General features: G+C 43.2%; 1 protein-coding gene across 2 annotated transcripts in view; it reads left to right on the forward strand.

The window, feature by feature from the left end:
• The first annotated feature begins 3,098 nt into the window (after window positions 1–3,098).
• Window positions 3,099–21,519, forward strand: part of LOC139154343 (zinc finger and SCAN domain-containing protein 2-like) — a 32,171-nt gene continuing 13,750 nt past the window's right edge. The window contains exons 1-2 of one of the 2 annotated variants that reach the window (XM_070728803.1): window positions 3,099–3,306; window positions 6,985–8,241. In XM_070728803.1, the coding sequence (XP_070584904.1) occupies window positions 7,147–8,241 (1,095 nt within the window). In that variant the 5' untranslated portion in view covers window positions 3,099–3,306; window positions 6,985–7,146. The remainder of the gene's footprint in view (window positions 3,307–6,984; window positions 8,242–21,519) is intronic. The other variant, XM_070728804.1, reaches the window with a different exon arrangement.

Consider the following 21,519-nt stretch of genomic DNA (forward strand, 5'->3'; position numbering starts at 1 on the left):
AGCCAGGCCTGAAACCGGACTGCAAAGGGCCTAGATAATTGGCTTCTTCCAAGGACCGCTGGAGTTGGAGCGCCGCCACCTTCTTAACAACTTTCCCTAAAAATGAAAGCTTGGAGACTAGATGATAGTTGTTCAAAATGGCCAGATCTAGGGAAGGCTTCTTCAAGAGGGGGCGCACGAGTGCCTCTTTTAAGGAAGAAGGGAAGGGGGCCCCCTCAGAGAAATGTTGACAACTGCCTGTATCCAGCCTTATGTCACCTCCCTGCTGGCAGAAACCAGCCAGGAGGGACATGGATCCAATAAACAGGTGGCGGAGCTCATAGCTCCAATAGCCTTGTCCACTTCATCAGGTGTCACAAGGTCAAACTCCTCCCACACAACAGGACTAAGACAGGCCCCTGTCACCTCAACTGACTTGTTGTCAGCTGACACTGCATTACAGTCAGAGACCAAGTCTCTCTAGATCTGAGTGATTTAGTCAGCAAAGAACTCATTAAAATCCTCAGCACTGTTCTGCAAAGGTTCATCCACCCTCCCCATATTCAGGAGAGAGTGGGTCACCCTAAACAGAGCGGCTGGGTGAGAGTCCGCTGACGCAATCCCTGCAGAAAGATGTGTGGATCTTGCCACCTTGATCGCCACTAAGTAAGTCTTGATATAAAAACTTATTCAGATTTACTTTTTCTCCAATGCTTCTCTAGGCATCTCTTCCAGAGTTTCATCCCCCTGAGTTCCTTGACAAACCAAAGAGCTCTCTTGGGTCCACTACCGCAGGGAGGCCACAAAGGCACAATTCAGTCAAGAACCCCTCGGCGGCCGTATTCCAAGCCATCACCAAGGACTCTGCCGAACTGTGTACAAGCAAGTCCAGAAATTCCCCAAGTGCTCTCTGAACGCCCAATGGGTCCATTAGGTGTCTGGGGTGGAACCACCTAATCGGTTCCACTTCCCTGCAAGGAAGGATTGGAGCCCTAAGATCAAGCCATAGCAGAAAATGATCTGACCATGACAAGGGTGTGGTGGGTAAGCCCATTAAATTAAGATCATTGCTCAGCTGTCCTGAGAGGAAAACCATATTGAGAGCATCCCTCCCATAAATTGGGTCCTGAATTACCTGGGTCAGGTCCATAGTTGCCATGGTAGCCATGAACTCCTGCGCAACCCAGAGGACTCACCACGTGACAGTACATTAAAGTCCCCCAAGACTATAATTCTATGAAACTTGACTGCCAACCCAGCTACCACCTCAAGTAGTGCAGGCAGAGCTGTTGACATGCAGCCGGGAGGCAGGTACATGAGCAACAAGCCCACCTGAACCCCTAGGTTCAACTTCACAAGGAGGGACTCGCACCCCAGTGAAATTAAATAAGAAAAAGCTATTGGTAGATTACAAAGATTAGATGTTTTATTGTTATGGAGTTTTTGATAATTATTTTGGTTAAGCCAATTGTATCACTTGGGACAGGTGGTACAATTGGCTTAACCAAAATAAGTCTCTAAAACTCCAGAACAATAAAATTTAAGCCAATATAATATAGAGAACAATAAAGTGTTTACATTGCCATATGGACTGAAGCAAATTAAGACCTAATGTGTTATAGTACAAATTAACAAAAGATTTGAATACAGCAATACTGTATACTAGTTGTTGAACAGATATAAAGAATTAAAAGGAATATTTTAGCTGAAATATCAATAAATATTGTATGCCGCCCCAAGTCTTCGGAGAGGGGCGGCATACAAATCTAATAAATAAATAAATAAATAAATAAATAAATAAATAAATAAATAAATAAATAAATAAATAAATAAATAAATAAATAAATAAATAAATAAATAAATAAATAAATAAATAAATAAATAAATAAATAAATAAATAAATAAATAAATAAACAAACAAACAAACAAACAAACAAACAAATAAATAAATAAATAAATAAATTCCTTTTTTCCGTTTTAATATAAGTAAACAAGAAGTGAATTGCATCAACTTAAACAAAATCTATAGATATAAAACATAAAGAAGAACTATATGATAATGATGTCTACAGATGTCAAGGTCAACAAGATAGTTGACAATAATGTCAAATGTCTTTTATATAAATATGTACTTAAATAGTTGGATTTACAAATGAATGCACAATAATAAATGTACATGTGTACTTACAGATCTTTTATGTATTTGTATGTTTGATTGTATGTTTTGTCTGTCTTTTCTTTCTTTTATGTATATATTCAATAAAATTATATGTATGTATGTATGTATGTATGTATGTATGTATGTATGTGTATGTATATATGTGTAACATATTTTGCTGATAATGAAAAGTAAATCTATAGTATATCGATTTCGAGCTTATTTGCCCTCATCAGGCAGCAATACCCTTACTGGGATTTGAACCTGGTCGGGAAAGGATAATACTAAATGATTCAGCCACAAGAATCCTTGTTTGCTTTTGGGGTTTATTTTTAAATTTATTTTTAGGGACAGCAGTTCACTAAGGTCAGTTCCGTTTTAGAAGATGAAAACGGTTTGAATGTAATCTCAAAAGGAAATAAAATACGAATCAGAACATCTGGGAATAGTGTATATCCCGCGATAGTATATATCCCGTGATCAAACCTGGGACCATGAATGAGTGAGTGAATGTATGGTGGGGTTTTTTTTAACGGTTATAATGCATTTTATATTGTTATAACATATTTATTATTCCTATGTATTTTACATTGTTGGCATCTATCGTCAGTACTGTAAGCCGCTCAGAGTCCAGTTGGAATTGGGCGGCTCATAAATCCCATAAATAAACTATCACGATCCTGATATTGTGGTTGTCATTACTACTACTATTACCGTTATCCCGTTGTCAAGGCAGATGTCTGGAGACTATCATATTTTCCCCCCATAACTCTTCCGCTTCAAACCTTAAACTAGAGCCCGGATATGAAACCCACAAATTTTTATTTTATCTTTATTTTTTAATCTGACCCTGATGGGGGTGGTGGAGTGAGGGGGGGAGAGACTGAAGAGAGGGGTCGCGCTAAATCTCTGGGCGGAGAAAGGGTTAATAGCCCAGAGCCCACGTGGGAAAGAAGGAAGAGGAGGCGGCGCCTTCCTGCTCCGCCTTTGGGTCGGCGAAAAAGGTTTTGGGGGCCGAAAAACCCCTCCCCCTGCTCTCCAGCTTAGGCAGCCGCATCTGGTGCAAGGGGGTGGGAGGGAGACCAGTTCTCCCAAGGGTGAGTTACAGGACAGAGGCGGGCCTTCCCTTCTTTATACACAGACACGTGCAAGAAAAAGGAGGCGGCAAGGTAAAGGGGTTTGGAGGGGGGGGATGCTCCTTTTTATCATCATTCAAGGTGGGTATAATAATGCTAAAAGATCGGAAAGGGGGTGGCTGGGTGGGAGAAAGCTTAGCCATCTCTTTGCCCCTCCCACCCCAAACCACATCAAAGAGGCAAAATGGCTGCATTCCCCTTGTCTTGGTGTCATATGGGGTGGGGTGGGGGTGGGGGGAAACGGATGGGCTGGAAGCGCCCCGAAAGGCTTTGCTCCGTAGTAGGGCAGTAGAAAGCCCCGCTTTGCAAAAGAGGGGTGGGCGTAAGTAGGGAGGAAAGTCAGGGCGCGGGGGGCTGGGAAATGAATGGCTCAAAGTCCTTTGCTGGGAAGAGGGCGCGCGTGCCTCTTGCAAAAAGGGGTGGTGGGTCCCCAAAGGGGGTTTGCAGGGAGGGAGAAACGCTTTGCGGGTGGAGGTAGCGGTGGGGAGGCAGATATTTAGGAAGAAGGCTGGGTAGAAAAATGTTCTCCTGGGAAGCGGGTGACAGGAAGTGGAGGTGCAAATGAGCGAAGTTGGAGGGGGAAAGTTAGGGGCAAAGCTGTGCTTGGGTGGGGGGCGGAGAACAGGAAGAGGAGTTTACAAGCCGTAAAATGGAGGGAGGGTATCTCAGCATCTGAAGTGAGGGAAGAGAGGAGGGGTCGTTGGATGAAAGTTCTCCCTTTCAACAGTAGAGTGATGTTATAAGTCCAAACCCGGTTTTTGGAAAAAATAACTCTAAATGACCTGCCTAATTGTTCAACCTATGACACAGAATGAATTCCCTAATGCAGTGTTTCCCAACCTTGGCAACTTGAAGATATTTGGACTTCAACTCCCAGAATTCCCCAGCCAGTGAAAGCTGGCTGGGGAATTCTGGGAGTTGAAGTCCAGATATCTTCAAGTTGCCAAGGTTGGGAAACACTGCTTAATGAACCGGTCAGAGCCTCCAGTTCCAATTATTAAAAAGACAGTTTGGCTCTTAATTCCTTATGAGTTGCTGCTATAGCAGGTACATTTTTTAAAAAATCCACAAGATTGGTGAGCAGGCCTTATCCTCCCCTATTTCCCTCTAAGGAACTTTATGGATGTTTTAGAAGTGGATGCATTTTTGAGCCAGATATTTCTCTGGATGTGGTTTGGAAAATGAGGATAGAATTTTGGATTTTTCAGATACATATTTTGTGAACAATTTCTTTGCCTGAGAAGCCTATGATTGAGTTGGTAAAATAAATCAATGAAAATAATCTGATATTTTTGCTTGTTTGTCAAAATCCCAAACAGAGATTGCATCCAGTGAATTAGAATCAGCAAACCAATTCTCATAATTGTTGATTCTAAATAAAATAACTTTTCCATGTACAATAAAATGTGTTAATTTAAATGTACAGGCAAAAGTGCCCTTTGCTATTACTATTGCTTTTTTTCATAATAGGTTTTGTTGTGGATAGTATTGTTTGCTCATTTGCATTTGTTTTGAAAGGTAGAGCTGCTGCTTCTTTTAGAAAGTTTAAATATCTTGATTACTTTCATCACTATAAAAACTACTTTGAGATGATGTTTCAGTTGGGAACAGGTAAAACCCCGTCCAGATTTTTTTCCAAATTCTTATTAATTAATATTGACTGAGTAACTTTAGTGGAAAGCCAGTTATAAATCATAGTTACAATTTGACAAGGAGCAATTGGGAAGAAGAATATGCAATTTTTGAAATAAATTAGGGAAATTTTACTCCTTACTAATGTACATAGCTTCAAATTTGTTGTTTTGGGAGGATTTAGACTTTGATACATACACCCCAAAGTATCATTGAGCATTTTTTTTTCCTGCATATCATTGTCACTTATGACTGTGAAGTGACACAGTGAAATCAGCTCAAGTGTAGAGAAATTACACATACATTATTTCCCATGATCTTGATCCTGAAATGGCACCATATGCCACTGCTGACATCTTCGTGAGTGGGAAGAAATGAGAGGGACCAACGCATCCTTGTGTTTTGGTTCAAAAATTACAGTATTTTAAAATGGAATTGCAAATCTAACTTGTCCTGTTTTCAAAATTAGAAAACTTGAGAGAAAATTTCTGATTTTTTCTGTTGGTTAACCATGAACAGTTTAAAATTATCTTGGCTGATGTGCCGTTTTGCTTTACTGTATAGATTTGGTAAACTATTCATTTTATTGAACTGCAATAAGAGAAGGTAACTATTGTGGAACAGGTTTTCTATTTTCTGGGGGGATGGAGTAATGTTATATGAGCACTAGGATTTCAAAATATGAGGTCGATAGACATATATTAGATGATTTCTGCAACCAGAACATTTAATCAAGAAACACTGTCATATTAGAGAAATATTAGTTCTGAGCTGTGGCTTCCAGCATGGTGAGAGATGAGTGAAGAGACAACTTTACTGTAATGTGATCTATTTATTAGATTTTTATCCCAACTTTATTACTTTATAAGTAACTCAAGGTGGCAAAATTTTAATACTCCTTCCTCCTATGTTCCCCAGAACAAACAACCCTATGAGGTGAGTTGGACTGAGAGTTGACTTTCAAACCTAAGATGGGACTAGAACTCTCCATCTCCTGGTTTCTAGACCAGCACCTTAATCAATCTAATTAAAATTGATTAAGATCAGATTCTGAAGTGGTAGAATCCCTGAAGAGTTATTCTGAAAGTGTAGATTCAGGGGGAAAGCTGCATGGATGTATGCTCTGCTATTTCTCCCCCTCCCCTTTCTGAAAATAGATTGGGTACAGAACAATCATTGTAGTATTTACTCCTTCTCCCCATTGCCTTTGTGAATGGATTGTTAACTTTTATGAGAGAAGTTTTTCTTTGACGTTGACTCATCTTAAACTTTTCCAGTCTTTAATTTGCCCTCTTTTTTTTAGGCAATAAAAACTAAACAATGCCGCTTGGCGGGACCCAGGGGAAGAGCCTTCTCTGTGGCGGCCCCGGCCCTCTGGAACCAACTTCCCCCAGAGATTAGAATTGTCCCCACCCTCCTTGCCTTTCGTAACCTACTTAAAACCCACCTCTGCCTCCAGGCATGGGGGAATTGAGATACTCTTTCCCCCTAGGCCTTTACAATTTTATGCATGGTATGTCTGTATGTATGTTTGGTTTTTATATTAATGGGTTTTTAATCGTTTTTAGTATTGGATTATTATTGTATGCTGTCTTATTATTGCTGTTAGCCGTCCCGAGTCTCCAGAAAGGGGCGGCATACAAATCCAATAAATAATAATAATAATAATAATAATAATAATAATAATAATAATAATAATTATTATTATTATTATTATTATTATTATTATTATTTCTGATTGATGACAACTGCCCATATGAATGAAAACAGGTTTAAATGGTTGAAGCATGATTGGATTGAATTGTAATTGCAATACAGTATATGAAACCCAGATAACTGTCCTGCTCTTAAAAGTGAAGTCTTGCTTGTAATTTTTTTACACTTCAGAGTAATGTTTTTCTTAAGATGGTTTCTGCCATAGGAAACATACCCACCATCCTAAACTAAATCAAAGCAAGTCCACCCTTTCCCTCAGAAATACCTTTCTTCTGCATATGGAACTGAAATATGTAAATATGAATTTGATTAATCTCATGATGTAGACTGCACAGGTGATTGCTTACTTTTTTGTCTTTTTAGGGAGAAAGGACTCATGTGAAAGCCAAATACTCCTGATGTATGGCGGAATCCTGTGACAGAGCAGTTTCCTTGACAACAGTCTCTCTGCTTCCTAGAAATTGTTGGTAAACTTTGGCCTAAGCTTGTGGTCAAAATTTGAGGAAGAAGAAGACTCTTCCCACCATGTTTGCCTGTGAGTCTTGGGGCATCACTGGCCAGACCTCAGTCTACAATTGGGACAAGTCTGTCTACCTCTTAGAAGACAAAATGGAGTCCATAGAGGGTTCAAGGGAGCTGGATCTCCATTTTAAGGTGTTGCTTGAGCAGGAGATGTATCCAGAGGTCACAATTGAGGAGGAAGAGGAAGAGCCTGAGGAAGTAGAAGTAGATGCTGAAGGAGAGGCAGATGAAGAGGAAGAAGAGGAAGAGGGGGGAGAGGAGGAGGAGGAGGAAGAAGAGGAGGAGGAGGAAGAAGAGGAGGAGGAAGAGGAGGAGGGAGAAGGGGAGGTGGAAGAGGAGGAAGAGGAGACGCATCCACGAGGTCCCCAGCAAGAGGCAGTGGGAGCAGTTGATGGAGATGACTCTCTTTTTGTGGTGTGTACTGGAACAGTTGAAGAGCTGCTAGGCTTAGAGGCATCACAAACTGCTGAATCAGTGCAGCTAGATGCAGCACAACCTCAGCGCTGGGAGGTCCAGTGGGAGGAGATATCCCAAACTTCACAGCCTCTCCTCCCTGAAATTATAGAATCACCATTAATATCCCCAGAAGCAGCCACCTCCAATAACACTCAGGTAGTGGACGTCAGTACAGTAGAGATAGAATCAGAGGCCTTCCCAACCACTTTGGAGGAATTAGGGAATACTTCATCCTCATGGGGAGCATCTTTCATTGAAGAGAGCCACCAGGACCTTCAACGCTCCCCAGCTAGTGCAGATAGAGGGAGTATTGGCAAAGCACGGACACCTATATCCGGAATAGGCAGTTTCAGCTTGGAGACTGCCCGCCGGCGCTTCCGGCAGTTCTGTTACCAGGACACTGAGGGTCCACGAAAGGCATGTGGTCAGCTCTGGGAGCTTTGCAATCATTGGTTGAAACCAAAGAACCGTACTAAGGAACAGATTCTTGATGTCCTAATCTTGGAGCAGTTCCTGGCTGTTCTCCCGCCTGGAATCCGAAGTCGGGTATGGGAATGCAGCCCGGAGACTTGCGCACGGGCAGTGGCTCTAGCGGAGGACTTCCTAGCCAAGCAGAATGAAGCAGAAAGACCAGAGGTGGAGGTAAAATCGCTCAGTCCCCCTTTTCTCACATTTATTCTTAAGATTCATTGTTGGGCTATATTATTTTGGGGGAAGACTTTGAGATAGGCAAGCGCTTGAGACAGGACAGCTGCAGAAGTTATGGGAGGTAAATGAAATAGGCGGAGAGTCAAAATGTTTTCCTTTTGGAGCAAAAGATATTCTCCCACCTGGCTGGTGGCTGGTGGCAATCGCAGAATTATTATTCATGGAGACTTTATGAATAATAAAGTCTTCCAACTATCCTTCAAAGCACACAAATCTCAATGACTGCCCCATAAAACATCACAGAGCAATAAAATAAAGCGCCCATAAAATTGAAGAAACATAATTCATTCTATTTTTAATAGGTAGACTGAGGAGGTCCCAGCAGGTTTATGGCTGCTCCAAATTAGCAAAGTGAATGCCATTTTTAAATATTTCATCCAATAGCAAGTATTAGACAACCACACCAGACCATACCTAATACTTGACTTTGTTCTTCTCCCTTGGCTTGTTTTACTTGCAGATAATAATTTATAGTAATAATAATAATTTATTAGATTTGTATGCTGCCCCTCTCCGAAGACTCGGGGCGGCTCACAACAATAATAAAAACAATGTTACAGTGGAACAAATCTAATATTAAAAGAGAAAAAACATATAAAACCCCATCATTTAAAACCTAGCAACACATACATACCAAACATAAAATATAAAAGCCTGGGGAAGGTGTCTCAGTTCCCCCATGCCTAGCGATATAGGTGGGTCTTGAGTAACTTACGAAAGACAAGGAGGGTGGGGGCAGTTCTAATCTCTGGGGGGAGTTGATTCCAGAGGGCCGGGGCCTCCACAGAGAAGGCTCTTCCCCTGGGGCCCGCCAAACGACATTGTTTAGTCGACGGGACCTGGAGAAGGCCAACTCTGTGGGACCTTATCGGTTGTTGGGATTTGTGCGGTAGCAGGCGGTTCCCGAGGTACTCTGGTCCAATGCCATATAGGGCTTTAAAGGTCATAACCAACACTTTGAATTGTGACCGGAAACTGATCGGCAGCCAGTGCAGGCCATGGAGTGTTGTAGAAACGTGGGTGAATCTGGGAAGCCCCACGATGGCTCTTGCGGCCGCATTTTGCACGATCTGAAGTTTCCGAACACTTTTCAAATGTAGCCCCATGTAGAGAGCGTTACAGTAATCGAACCTCGAGGTGATGAGGGCATGAGTGACTGTGAGCAATGACTCCCTGTCCAAATAGGGCCGCAACTGGTGCACCAGGCGAACCTGGGCAAACGCCCTCCTCGCCACAGCCGAAAGATTGTGTTCCAATGTTAGCTGTGGATCGAGGAGGACGCCCAAGTTGCGAACCATCTCTGAGGGGGTCAATAATTCCTCCCCCCCCCAGGGTAAGGGACGGACAGATGGAATTGTCTTTGGGAGGCAAGACCCACAGCCACTCCGTCTTGTCAGGGTTGAGTTTGAGCTTGTTGACACCCATCCATACCCCAACAGCCTCCAGGCACCGGCACATCACTTCCACTGCTTCGTTGATTGGACATGGGGTGGAGATGTAGAACTGGGTATCATCGGCATATTCATGATACCTTACCCCATGCCCTTGGATGATCTCACCCAGCAGTTTCATGTAGATATTAGTTAGTAGGGGGGAGAGGACCGACCCCTGAGGCACCCCACAAGGGAGAGATCTAGAGGTCGACCTCTGATCCCCCACTAACACCGACTGCGACTGACCGGAGAGGTAGGAAGAGAACCACTGAAGAACAGTTCCTCCCACTCCCAACCCCTCCAGCCGGCGCAGAAGGATACCATGGCCGATGGTATTGAAAGCCGCTGAGAGGTCAAGAAGCACCAGGACAGAGGACAAGCCCCAGTCCTGGGCCCGCCAGAGATCATCCATCAATACGACCAAAGCAGTTTCTGTGCCGTAGCCAGGTCTGAATCCAGCTTCTTCCAAGGACCGCTGGAGTTGGAGCGCCACCACCTTCTCAACAACCTTCCCCATAAAGGGAAGGTTGGAGACTGGACGGTGGTTATTAAGCACAGCTGGGTCCAGGGAAGGCTTCTTGAGGAGGGGATGCACAAGTGCCTCCTCATAAGGAGCCGGAAAGGACCCCCTCCCCAACGAGGTGTTGACAATCTCCTGGACCCAGCTCTGTGTCACCTCTTGGCTAACCGAAACCAACCAAGAGGGACACAGATCCAGTAAACAGGTGGCGGAACTCACAGCTCCAATGGCCTTGTCCACTTCATCAGATGTCACCAAGTCAAACCCCTCCCAGACAGATGGACAAAGACGTTTAGCCCCAGCCACCTCGACTGACTTGTCAGCCGATACTGCTATACAATTGGAGTTGAGGTCCGAGTAAAATTCCTCGGCACTGCCCTGCAAGGGCTCCCCAACTCCCCCCTGATTTAGAAGGGAGTGGGTCACCCTAAACAGCAGCCGGGCGGGATTCCGCTGATGCAATCAAAGCGGCATGGTATGCGCATCTTGCCGCCTTGAGCGCCACTTTGTAGGTCTTAATAAAAGCTCTTACAAGTGTTCGATCGGATTCAGACCTACTCTTTCTCCATCGCTTCTCTAGACGTCTCTTCTGGCGTTTCAACTCCCGGAGCTCCTCATTGAACCATGGAGCTCTACGGGGGTCTAGTGCCACAGAGAGGTCGCAATGGTGCAATTCGGTCAAGAGCCTCCGCAGCAGCCTTGTTCCAGGCCTCAGCAAGAGACTCCGCCGAGCTGTGGACGAGTGAATCTGGTAAAACCCCAAGCGCTCTCTGAAAGCCCTCTGGGTCCATCAGGCGTCTGGGGCGGAACCTCTTAATTGGTTCCGCCTCCCTGCGGGGGAGGATTGGAGCCAGGAAATCAAGCCGCAGTAGGAAATGATCTGACCATGACAAAGGCAATGCTTCTTAGCCCCTTAGTCTCAGACCATTACTCAATTGCCCCGAGAGGAATACCATGTCGGGTGTGTGTGTCCCCCCTCGTGAGTCGGACCCTGAACTACTTGAGTCAGGTCCATGGTTGTCATGGTGGCCATGAACTCCTGTGCTAGTCCAGAGGAACCACCGAGTGACGGTAGATTGAAGTCCCCCAGGACAATAAGTCCAGGGAACTCCACCGCCAACCTGGTCACCTCCTCGAGCAGCACAGGCACGGCTGTTGACATTCAGCTGGGAGGCAGGTACATGAGTAACAAGCTCACCTGAACCCCTAAGTCCAACTTTACAAGGAGGGTCTCACAACCCACAATCTCAGGGGCAACGAGTCTAGGCAGGCAAAGGTTCTCCTTGGCTACAATAGCCACTCCTCCCCCCCTTCCCTGGAGTCGAGGCTGATGCCATACCTGAAACCCAGCTGTGCATATTTCTGAGAGAGGGACTCCTCCCTCTGGACCCAGCCAGGTTTCAGTCACACATTCCAGATCGGCCTCCTCATCCAGGATCAAATCCCGGATGAGGAGAGCTTTGTTTACTATCAATCTGGCATTGAGCAACAGCAGCTTGGGCCCAGGGTTCGGACTACACTCGTCACCAGGACCCCGGTTTGAGCTCACGGGACCGGAACAAGGGATCGCTTTTAAGCAGAGATCTCTTTTTCCTCCAGAACGGCTAGCCCCGTGACTCCCGCCATATCTACCTCTCCCCAGCAGGACCGGGGCAGCACCCAAAAGTGTGATCTCTCCTCTGCAATCTGAATCAATCCATTGTCTCCTTAGCAGCACCATTACACTGTAATCTATTGGCAATGCCAGCTGTCCTTAGCCAACTGTGGCCTGCTGATTCCATATGCTCACCTCACTTCATGCTGTTTTTAATCCATGAGCTTGGAAGATTGTGGGTGGTGGAGGAAATAACAGTAGAAAGCCAAACCCCTGTGCAAAAAACGGGGAGGAAATATGCATAGGGAAAAAAATTATGGCAATGGCTGAACGAACTGGAATTTTTAATTTCTTTCAAACACCGCTGATTTCCTACAGGAGTGCAAACCAGTGGTAGAGATAACTCCTGGATTAGATTGCTATTGTCATAAAAATGTGCTTATAGTCTTGGGTCCTCAAACCCATCTGAGGTTTCCAGCAGTGTGGAAACTATGACCCCACACCATGCTGCTGAATTACAACTCACTATGTCTTTTCATCCGTCAGGCTGATGGGTTTGCTGATGGAGATTCACTAGCTTTCTTTGTCCTTGTTAGAAAGTTTGTTACGGACACAGCATCCCCATCTCTTGAACACCTGATTTTCATACTGAGATTAAAATGATATTTCTGGAACTACGTAGCACTTTAGAACTTCATCTTAACCTACACATGTATATTAATTGTAAGCCTGGATTTAAAATAATGACTGATGGCTGCTTCTGCCTCCCCTGCAGTTAAATTGGAAACTCAGCTTTGAACCTGAAGTGTTTGCAAGTTGAAATAGCAATATGACTGAATGTAGATATTGAGATAGATTCCCAGTTTGTCTTAATGGTTAAGGCACCAAGCTAGAAACTAGGAGACCATAAATTCTAGTCCCTTTTTGGCATGAAAACCGACTAGGCAAATTTAGACTAACCAAATTTGGTCTAAACATTTGGGTACTGTGCCACAAGCCATAATAATTATAATAATAATAATGATGATAATGATAATAATAACAATAACAGTAGTAATAATAATAATAATAATTATTATTATTATTATTAACATAATTATAACATAATTCGCCGCTAAAGCAAGCATAATGACCTCGTTTGCTGTGTTTTATTGTTGATATAACATTAACATTAATAATAATAATAATAGTAATAATAATAATAATAATAATAATAATAATAATAATAATACTATTCATTTGCATAATGGTAGACAAAACACCCACGTATGTAGAGGACTGTAGGATCAATAGTTTTCAGCTATTTTATGTTGCATCAGCTCTGAAGTTCCTATCAGAGGACTTTCTCATTACCTTTTGTTTGATCCTTTTTAGAGAAGTTGGATGCAAAACTTATCAAATGTAATGAACCATAAAAGGTCTCCTACTATATTGTGAACACAAGGCCACTTTCAGATATTTTGGATCTCAAGTTGTCTTTAGTCAGCATGGCCAATGGCAAAAATTGTGTGAACTACAGTCCATCAGATCTGGAAGGCAACTGATTGCCTGCTTTTTGTATAGACCAGATTGTAGATATGAAGTTTGATTTTCAATATACAGTGTTCCCTCACTTCGCGGGGGATGTGTTCTGAGACTGCCCGCGAAAGTCGAATTTCCGCGAAGTAGAGATGCGGAAGTAAATACACTATTTTTGGCTATGAACAGTATCCCAAGCATTCCCTTAACACTTTAAACCCCTAAATTGCGATTTTCCATTCCCTTAGCAACCATTTAGATTATTACTCACCATGTTTATTTATTAAAGTTTATTTTTTTAAAAAATTATTAAAGGTGAGCGAATGTTTGGCGATGACATATGACGTCATCGGGCAGAAAAAAACGTATAGGGGAAAAAACCTTGAAGTATTTTTTAATTAATATTTTTGAAAAACCGTGGTATAGACTTTTTAGAAGTTCGAACCCGCGAAAATCGAGGGAACACTGTACATCAAACCTAATTGTTAACTTTTTTTCCAGAGGCCAATATTATTGTTCTGAAGAAGGCCCAGCTTCCTAGGCAAAGTCCCATATTATTTGACATATTTTCTACCACTTTGCTAATAGATTGAAACAGTTCACATGCCAGGGCATCACACAGCTCTGAATTCCTTTCTTCCTCCACAGAAGGAAAAGGTCACATGAGGTATACCTTACATTCTTGGCTGGCTCAACAGAAAGAGGAAAGGAAGAAGCAGAGGCTGTAGTTTTCACAGGCAATTAGGCCTCTTCTTTAACATCTGAGTAATTAACATCCCAAATAGTTGGGATGCCAAAACCGAGGCACCTCAGCTGGAATGAGTTTGGGCAAAATTCTCCCCTCTCTCATCAGGAAAAATTATGCAATTTTCCCAATCCATGAGATGTTTTTAGAGATTGCCTCAAGCATCAGGGATACTGCTGGCTCTAAATCACCATCACACTTATAATTTTTAAGAACCAAATTGTCTTGAATTTCTTTTCATTTCTTTCTCAGCTACTCAAGTCTCTCAGCTGTCCACTAAAATATCATAGGCTTTGCAGATCTTTAAATTTAGACATTTCAACATCTTTCCCCCGTACCCCTTTATTTCGTCTTTGTCGTTCTGCTCTTCCACAAAGAGGGTTGCATCATCTGCCTTCAGTAGATTTCCAGAACACTACACAAAGGATGCTGGGAGCTGTAGTCTTGCATCCTGGAAGAGAAGGGTTCTTCAGCTAAGAAATTAAATTAGGGTTTTTTTAAGAGCTCCTTTCTGCAGAAATGTAAATTGTAATCAAAAAGTTGGCATTGATATAAATTGTGACATTGGAGCAGAAAGTTACAATTCATGATTTTTTAATTAGAACTTATGGAAATCAGAAGCAGTTGAGGAAGTGTTTAACTCAGCCTCTTCAGTTTTCTTTCCCGAATTATTATTATTAATAATAATAATAATAATAATAATAATAATAATAATAATAATTTATTAGATTTGTATGCCGCCTCTCTCCGAAGACTCGGGGCGGCTCACAACAATAGTAAAAGACAATATAACAGTAAGACAAATCTAATATTAAAAGAAAAAGATATATAAAACCCCAACAATTAAAAAAGCATACAACACATACATACCAAACATAAAATATAAAAGCCTGGGGGAGGTGTCTCAGTTCCCCCATGCCTGGTGATATAGGTGGGTCTTGAGTAATTTGCAAAAGACAAGGAGGGAGGGGGCTGTTCTAATTTCCGGGGGGAGTTGATTCCAGAGGGCTGGGGCCGCCACAGAGAAGGCTCTTCCCCTGGGGCCCGCCAGATGACATTGTTTGGTCGACGGGACCCGGAGAAGGCTAACTCTGTGGGACCTTATCGGCCGCTGGGATTTGTGCGGTAGAAGGTGGTTCTGGAGGTATTCTGGTCCAATGCCATGTAGGGCTTTAAAGGACATTACAAACACTTTGAATTGTGACTGGAAACTGATCGGCAGCCAATTCTAAGACCCATGCAATTATGAAGTTTCTCTTAATTCTTGTAGCATTTCTACAATTTCAGTCTTTATTATTTGTGGAAGCAGCAGCTTCCACAAATATTTGTGGATGTACCGATTATTTTGAAATTTGATCCCACTGATTGAAATTTAATTTTTGCTTTGGCCTCAGCTTCTAAAATGCCAATAAAAGGGCAAGCTTATTATGCCCTGGCCCTCAATTTATTGCTGTGCACCTTTGTCTTAAAAGGATCAACAGAAAGGAATAGTTACCCAAAAGTCATAACTGACCAAATTGATTCTCAAGTCACAAGTCTCAAAAAAGTATGTTTGCATCATAATTTTTTTATTTTTTCTCCAAAAACAATACATAGTTTCCAACACAAAGTCCAGCTTATTGTCAAACATATACAAATTTTTCCTTTTTACCTTGTAATCATTCAATGGAAGCTCTTATATCTCTTTCTTTCACAAAGTAATTGTAAAAACATATCATATATCTTATATATTCAAAAAACTCTTAAAGTATAGCTTTTCATTATCTAATATTAAAACATTACAATAACCTTTACATTAATCGCTGGTCAACAAATTCATTTCTTATTTAAATCTTACACTCAAAAAATTATGTTTTACTTATCGAATTTATAATCAAAAGCTAAATGTTTCAGGAGATTGTTCTGAGATTTCACTTAATTTAGTAGGGGCATTGCAGATTCTGTGATGGAGGGAACACCGTGCCCTTAAATATTGAAAGCCAATTTGAAAATTTTACCTGCTAGGAAGCCCATTAAAAAGCTAGATTTTCAAAAGACTGGATAGACATACAATTACAACTGAGCAGAGTTGCTTAAATTATGATCGCTAGAACATGATGCCACCTTTTGAATGTCTTTTTCCCCAGAGAGGTTTTAATTTTGATTTTCCTGTTTGAAAAGGGAAGTGGAAAAATCCAAATGGGAACTGATTCTTGGGGTTCTCTTATTTTTGTTGTTGTTGGCTCTTATTGGCTCTTAGTGAAAAGGTTTAGAACAGGGGTGTCAAACTCGCGGCCGTCAGACTGAATGCGTCATGTGACGACCACGCTCACCCCCAGTTTACAAAAGGGAGAGAAGTCACGATACATCATGTGACAACGTGGTGCCACAAATTTGACACTCCTGGTTTAGAGAAAATATTAAAACCAAGTTAATATAACAGAAAAGCAGAAGAAAAACCCAAGTATGCTTTTGGTTCTCCACCTGAGAAGATTTCATGTGCCGAGACAGCCCTGAAGAAGGTGAATTAATAATTTTGTGATGTGTTTTGTTTGCCATCAGTGAATGATACTAAAATGCAAATAAAGCACATTAGGAATAGCAACAAAAGCTATACTGTGAGATGGGGAGAATGTATATTACGGAGCAAACAGAAAAACAGAGTTGGAAGGGACCTTGGAAGTCTTATAGTCCAATCCCCTGCTTAGGTAGGAAACTCTACACCACTTCAAACAAATGGTTATCCAATATCTTCCTTAAAACTTCCAGTTTTGGAGCATTCTGGAGGCAGGTTGTTCTACTGATTAATTGTTCTAACTGTCAGGAAATTTCTCCTTAGTTTTAGGTTGCTTCTCACCTTGATTAGTTTCCACCCATTGCTTCTTGTCCTGCCCTCAGGTGCTTTGGAGAATAGTTTGAGTCCTTCTTTGTGGCAGCCCCTGAGATATTGGAACAATGCTATCATGTCACCCCTAGTCCTTCTTTTCATTAAATTAGACATATCCAGTTCCTGTAGTCTGTTCTGACCCAGCTTAAGCAGAAACAAAAAAACAGACTCCTTGTCACAACAATCCCCTCTTTATTTTCTTCTTGTGAATTAATTACATTCACACGAAAACTCCAGGCATTATCCCTTCAAGGAATTAATTGTAGTTCAGACCTAATCAGTTCAATTTTAAGGCCATGAGCTCCCAGACAAAAGACTGCAAAGTAAGTTCTGGCAAGCAGTCTTTGTGGCATGAAACGCAATGAGCCAAAATCTTCAGAATTACGAACTGTTGTCTCCTACGACCACCACTCCCCTTTCCTTCTATTTATTCCCAGCCAGGGAGGGACCATTCAGCGTCCACATGTGCCTTGCTTCATGGGTTTATTCCTTGTCCTCAGTTGTTCTCCTCTCCTAACAGCTCTGTGCATATGTGCATCTGGAACAGGCTCCAGCTGGTCTTCCTCCCCACTTATCTCTGCCTCGAAAGGCAGCTGCCTCTGCAGTGACTGGGAAATGTCGGACAGCTCTGGTTATATCTCTGCGTCTGGCATAAAGCATCCATTAGAGTTGTTCTAGCTTGAGTAGAACGATAGGATCAGGAGCTGAGGCAAGACAGTGTTTAGAAAGGAACCCTTTTATTAGAACAGCTGTCAACAGGACAAATTAGTAATCGGCACAGGCAAGCCTCCATCAGGCTGCTATTTATATGGTGGCTGTCAAAACTGGTAGTCAATAGTGGGGCTGTAATTTTCCCACCGGCTGAGCTGTCAATGGACAGCCAATAGGACAATAGCTCTTAGCTGCTAGGTAGTTTTCAAGTGTGGCAACGCAGCACCCCTCCCTTCCCAGATGGCGTATGCGTATTCCTGGAAATACGCTGGGCGCCTGCGCAGTGCTGTGGCTCTATAGGCATGGTCAGGTCAGGAGCCTCTGGATCTGCAACTGGTGATGGGGGTGCTTCATCAGGAATCCTGACCTCTGGAGGACGATTTATCAAGGCAGGTGAGTCGAGCGCCGGGACCATATAGTCTGTGGGGACGTCGGGGTATCATCAGCAGGAATGGTTGGAAGGCGGTCTGTGGCCTCTACATTTGGCCTGGTGGTAGCGGGGACTGGTGTGGAAGCAAAGGGTCATCCTCTAAGCTGGTCAACATGACGTCTCCGTAGCCTCCCATCCTCCAGGTCTACTCTATTTTGAATAGGAGCCTGTTGCTGCAAGAACCCATGCTGGTAGCCAATGGGCTCACCACCATAATTTCTAGCATAGATTGAATCCCCCACAGAAAAGGTCCTGACCTTGCTGGTTGATTCTATTGGGGTGTCGACCACATAATTAGAGTGTATGAGCTTGTCCAATGTATTTCTGAGGTGGTGGTCCATGAGTAATTCTACTGGGCTGCAATTGGAGACTGGGCTTAGAGTAGTATGCTGGGACATAAGATATTTATTTATGTTCTCTTGCCAGTTCCCTGGCCCTAATCTAGACAATGCCTCACAGCTCTTTCAGCCAAACCATTGGCTGAAGGGCGAAAAGGGGAAAACTGTGCATGACGGATGCCTAACCCAGCCAAAAATAACTAGAATGAGCCAGAGGTAAACTGAGGCCCATTGTCTGAAACTACAACGGCAGGGAGCCTTGATAATAGCCTTGATAGTAATAAATAACCTGCATAACACACTGCTGATAGCCTCAGAGGTAGTGGATGGCATGAGGGCTAACTCACCCACTTGGAAAAAGCATCCACTACCACTAAAAATGTCTGCCTTTGCATTGGCCCTGCCAGGTCAATGTGGATTCTTGACCATGGGCCTCTGGGGACTTCCCATTTTCTGGTAGGTGCTTTGGGGAGGAGTAGCCTGGAGTATTGGCATCTCTGACAAGACCCAGCCCATTCAGCGATGGCAATGTCCAGCTTAGGCCACTAGATATAACTGCAACACAACACTTTCACCCTGGTAACCACTGGGTGTCCCTCATGTAGGCTGTACAGTACTGCAGTTCTTAAGGCTTGTGGGACCACTACCTGTCTACCCCACATCAAATACCCCCTCAATACAGATAGCTCATGTTGTCTCAGCTTGAATGGCCCAAAGTCCTCTGAGAGTTATTCCCTTTCTCCCTCCCCCCCCCTACCCAGTTGAGGATTTAAGAAATAATCTGATCTTTGGAGGAATGGAAGGGTTTTATCAGCCAGTCAAGGGCATGGTGGTCTCCTCAATTAACAAAACTGAGGAGGCATATCCCTCCTAGGGTGATAAACCAACTGGTAATTATAAGTTGACAGAAAAATTGACCAGCGGGACATACAAGGGGACAGAATTTGGGGTGTTTGTCTGTCACCAGCCAAGATACCCAAAAGGGATTTGTGATCCATAATGAGTTTAAAAAAACAGACATAAACATAATCATGGAATCGCTTTACAGCAGCGACAGCAGCTAGAGGCCTCCTTATCAAATTGGCTTTCCTGAAGCTCACTGGAGGAAAGTGTCCTAGGGGAAAAAAGCAATAAATGCTTCCAGCCCATTGGGAAAAACCTATGGCTGAGAACAGCCCCAACACCATAGGGAGAAACGTCAAGACCAGGGGGAGGTCGTCATGATACTGCACAAGGACAGCATCTGAGGTAAGCAGATTTTGACAGCAGCAGATTGGGCCTTGCTCTACACCCAAGGAGGCTTGTGGAGACGTTTGGTACAGAAGCTTTATGAGGGAGAAATACACTAAAAGATTAAAAGGCCTAAGAAGGCCTGCAACTCTGCATTGCATGTGGGTAGGGGCTCTTTTTATAGCCTCCACCTTGGAGAATGTACTGGGCATCAATCAAACCCTCCCAAAATTCTACCTTAGGTACTCCAATCTGGCACTTAGATCATTTAAGTTTGAGACCTGCCTTTTGCGGTCTAGTGAGTGGGTACTAGCCGCAGGTGATCAAAGAGAAGTGGCTGATATCAGGATGTCATCAAAGTAAGGGTTGACATCCTGGATGCCATGCGGGTGGTTCTGAAAAATACCTGGAGCCACATTTATGCCAAACTGGAGGTGACAGCAGTTAAAAGTGCCCCTGTGGGTTACTGTTGTTACTATGAAGCAGTGGCTTCATCCATAGGGAGCTGCTGAATAAGCCTGGACCAATTTCACAAAAATCATTCCCTGATAATCTGTCAACCTGGTTGTGTAGGGCTGCAGGTTTGTTTGGTTTAATTCTCGTAGTAAAGTTCTAAGGGTGGGCCAGGCTATGGTGGTCTTAGAGGAGCCTGTGTCCAGTTCCATCTCACAGGGTTAATCCTCAAGCAGCACATTGAGAAACATTTTTTTGCTGAAATCTGAGGAGGTGTCACTAATGGACACTGCAGAGGAGTTGTCTCTAGAGATGGTAAAACAGTTTTCTCTGAATTTGGTAAAGTTGCTTTTGAAGTTGGGTCTCCTGAATAGGCAAGTGTCTTGTGGTGTGGCTGATTGGCAAACTCTGGCCAAGTGTCCTTATTGATGGCAGATGGTAGTTCTGAAGCTGTAAATGGACATGAGGCTGCAGCAAGGCGTTTGGAATGGCCTGCGGTCAGTCTGTTTGTCTCTTTCTGACTTAAGGCGGCTGACTTCATCCTCGTCGTCAATTAGGTCCTTGAACGTGACATTGTCATACTAGGCAACCACAGTTCTCTCTGAGATGGCCATTAACATTGACAGGGTCTGGTGCATTTCGGCCATTGATCTCTTGGACATCTCAGAAGCGTATGCCCTGTCGATGGCAGAGAGCAGAGTGAGGTCTTTCTTGGCCAGGAGGTGATGTTTTAATCACAAGTCCCTCATGCTATGCACCAGCTGTTCTGGTAGAGAGTCGTCAAGGTCATGGAACTCACAATGTATGGCAGCTATCTTGAGGGAAGCCAGATATAGTTTTATAGTCTCTCCCTCACATTGAAGTTTCTGCCAGAATGTAAAATGCTGGGAAATACGGGAAGGAGCTGGAGAATAAAGGTCCTTCAGTTTCCTCAGCAGTGTGTCCCATGGCACTGTATACACGGGCTGTGGGGCTACCAATGCTCTGGCTGTGGCAAAAATTTGTAGGCCACAAGAAGTGAGGAAATGGGCATGCTTTCTGTCACTGAGCAGCTCCATATAGTTGTTCATGTGGAGAAAGCATTTGAAGCGATCAAGTTATTCGTCCCAGGTTTCACTTGCCAGTTGGAAAGGGGTGAACGATGTCAAAAAAGACATCCTTAAAAGGATTGAACAGCTAAGGAATATTTAGCTTAACTGTTGCCGAGGCATTCACCTTGAACAAAGCAGGAAAAGTTAGCTGTCTTTGAGTGATCAGCTCAAACCGTCTCCTCAGTATCCCATCCTCGTTGCCAGTGTTCTAGCTTGGGTAGAACAGCAGGGTCAGGAACTGAGGCAAGATGATGATTACAATAGAACCCCTTTATTAGAATAG

The sequence above is a fragment of the Erythrolamprus reginae genome, chromosome Z (genome assembly GCF_031021105.1).
Source record: "Erythrolamprus reginae isolate rEryReg1 chromosome Z, rEryReg1.hap1, whole genome shotgun sequence".
In the NCBI taxonomy this organism is placed as follows: domain Eukaryota; kingdom Metazoa; phylum Chordata; class Lepidosauria; order Squamata; family Dipsadidae; genus Erythrolamprus; species Erythrolamprus reginae.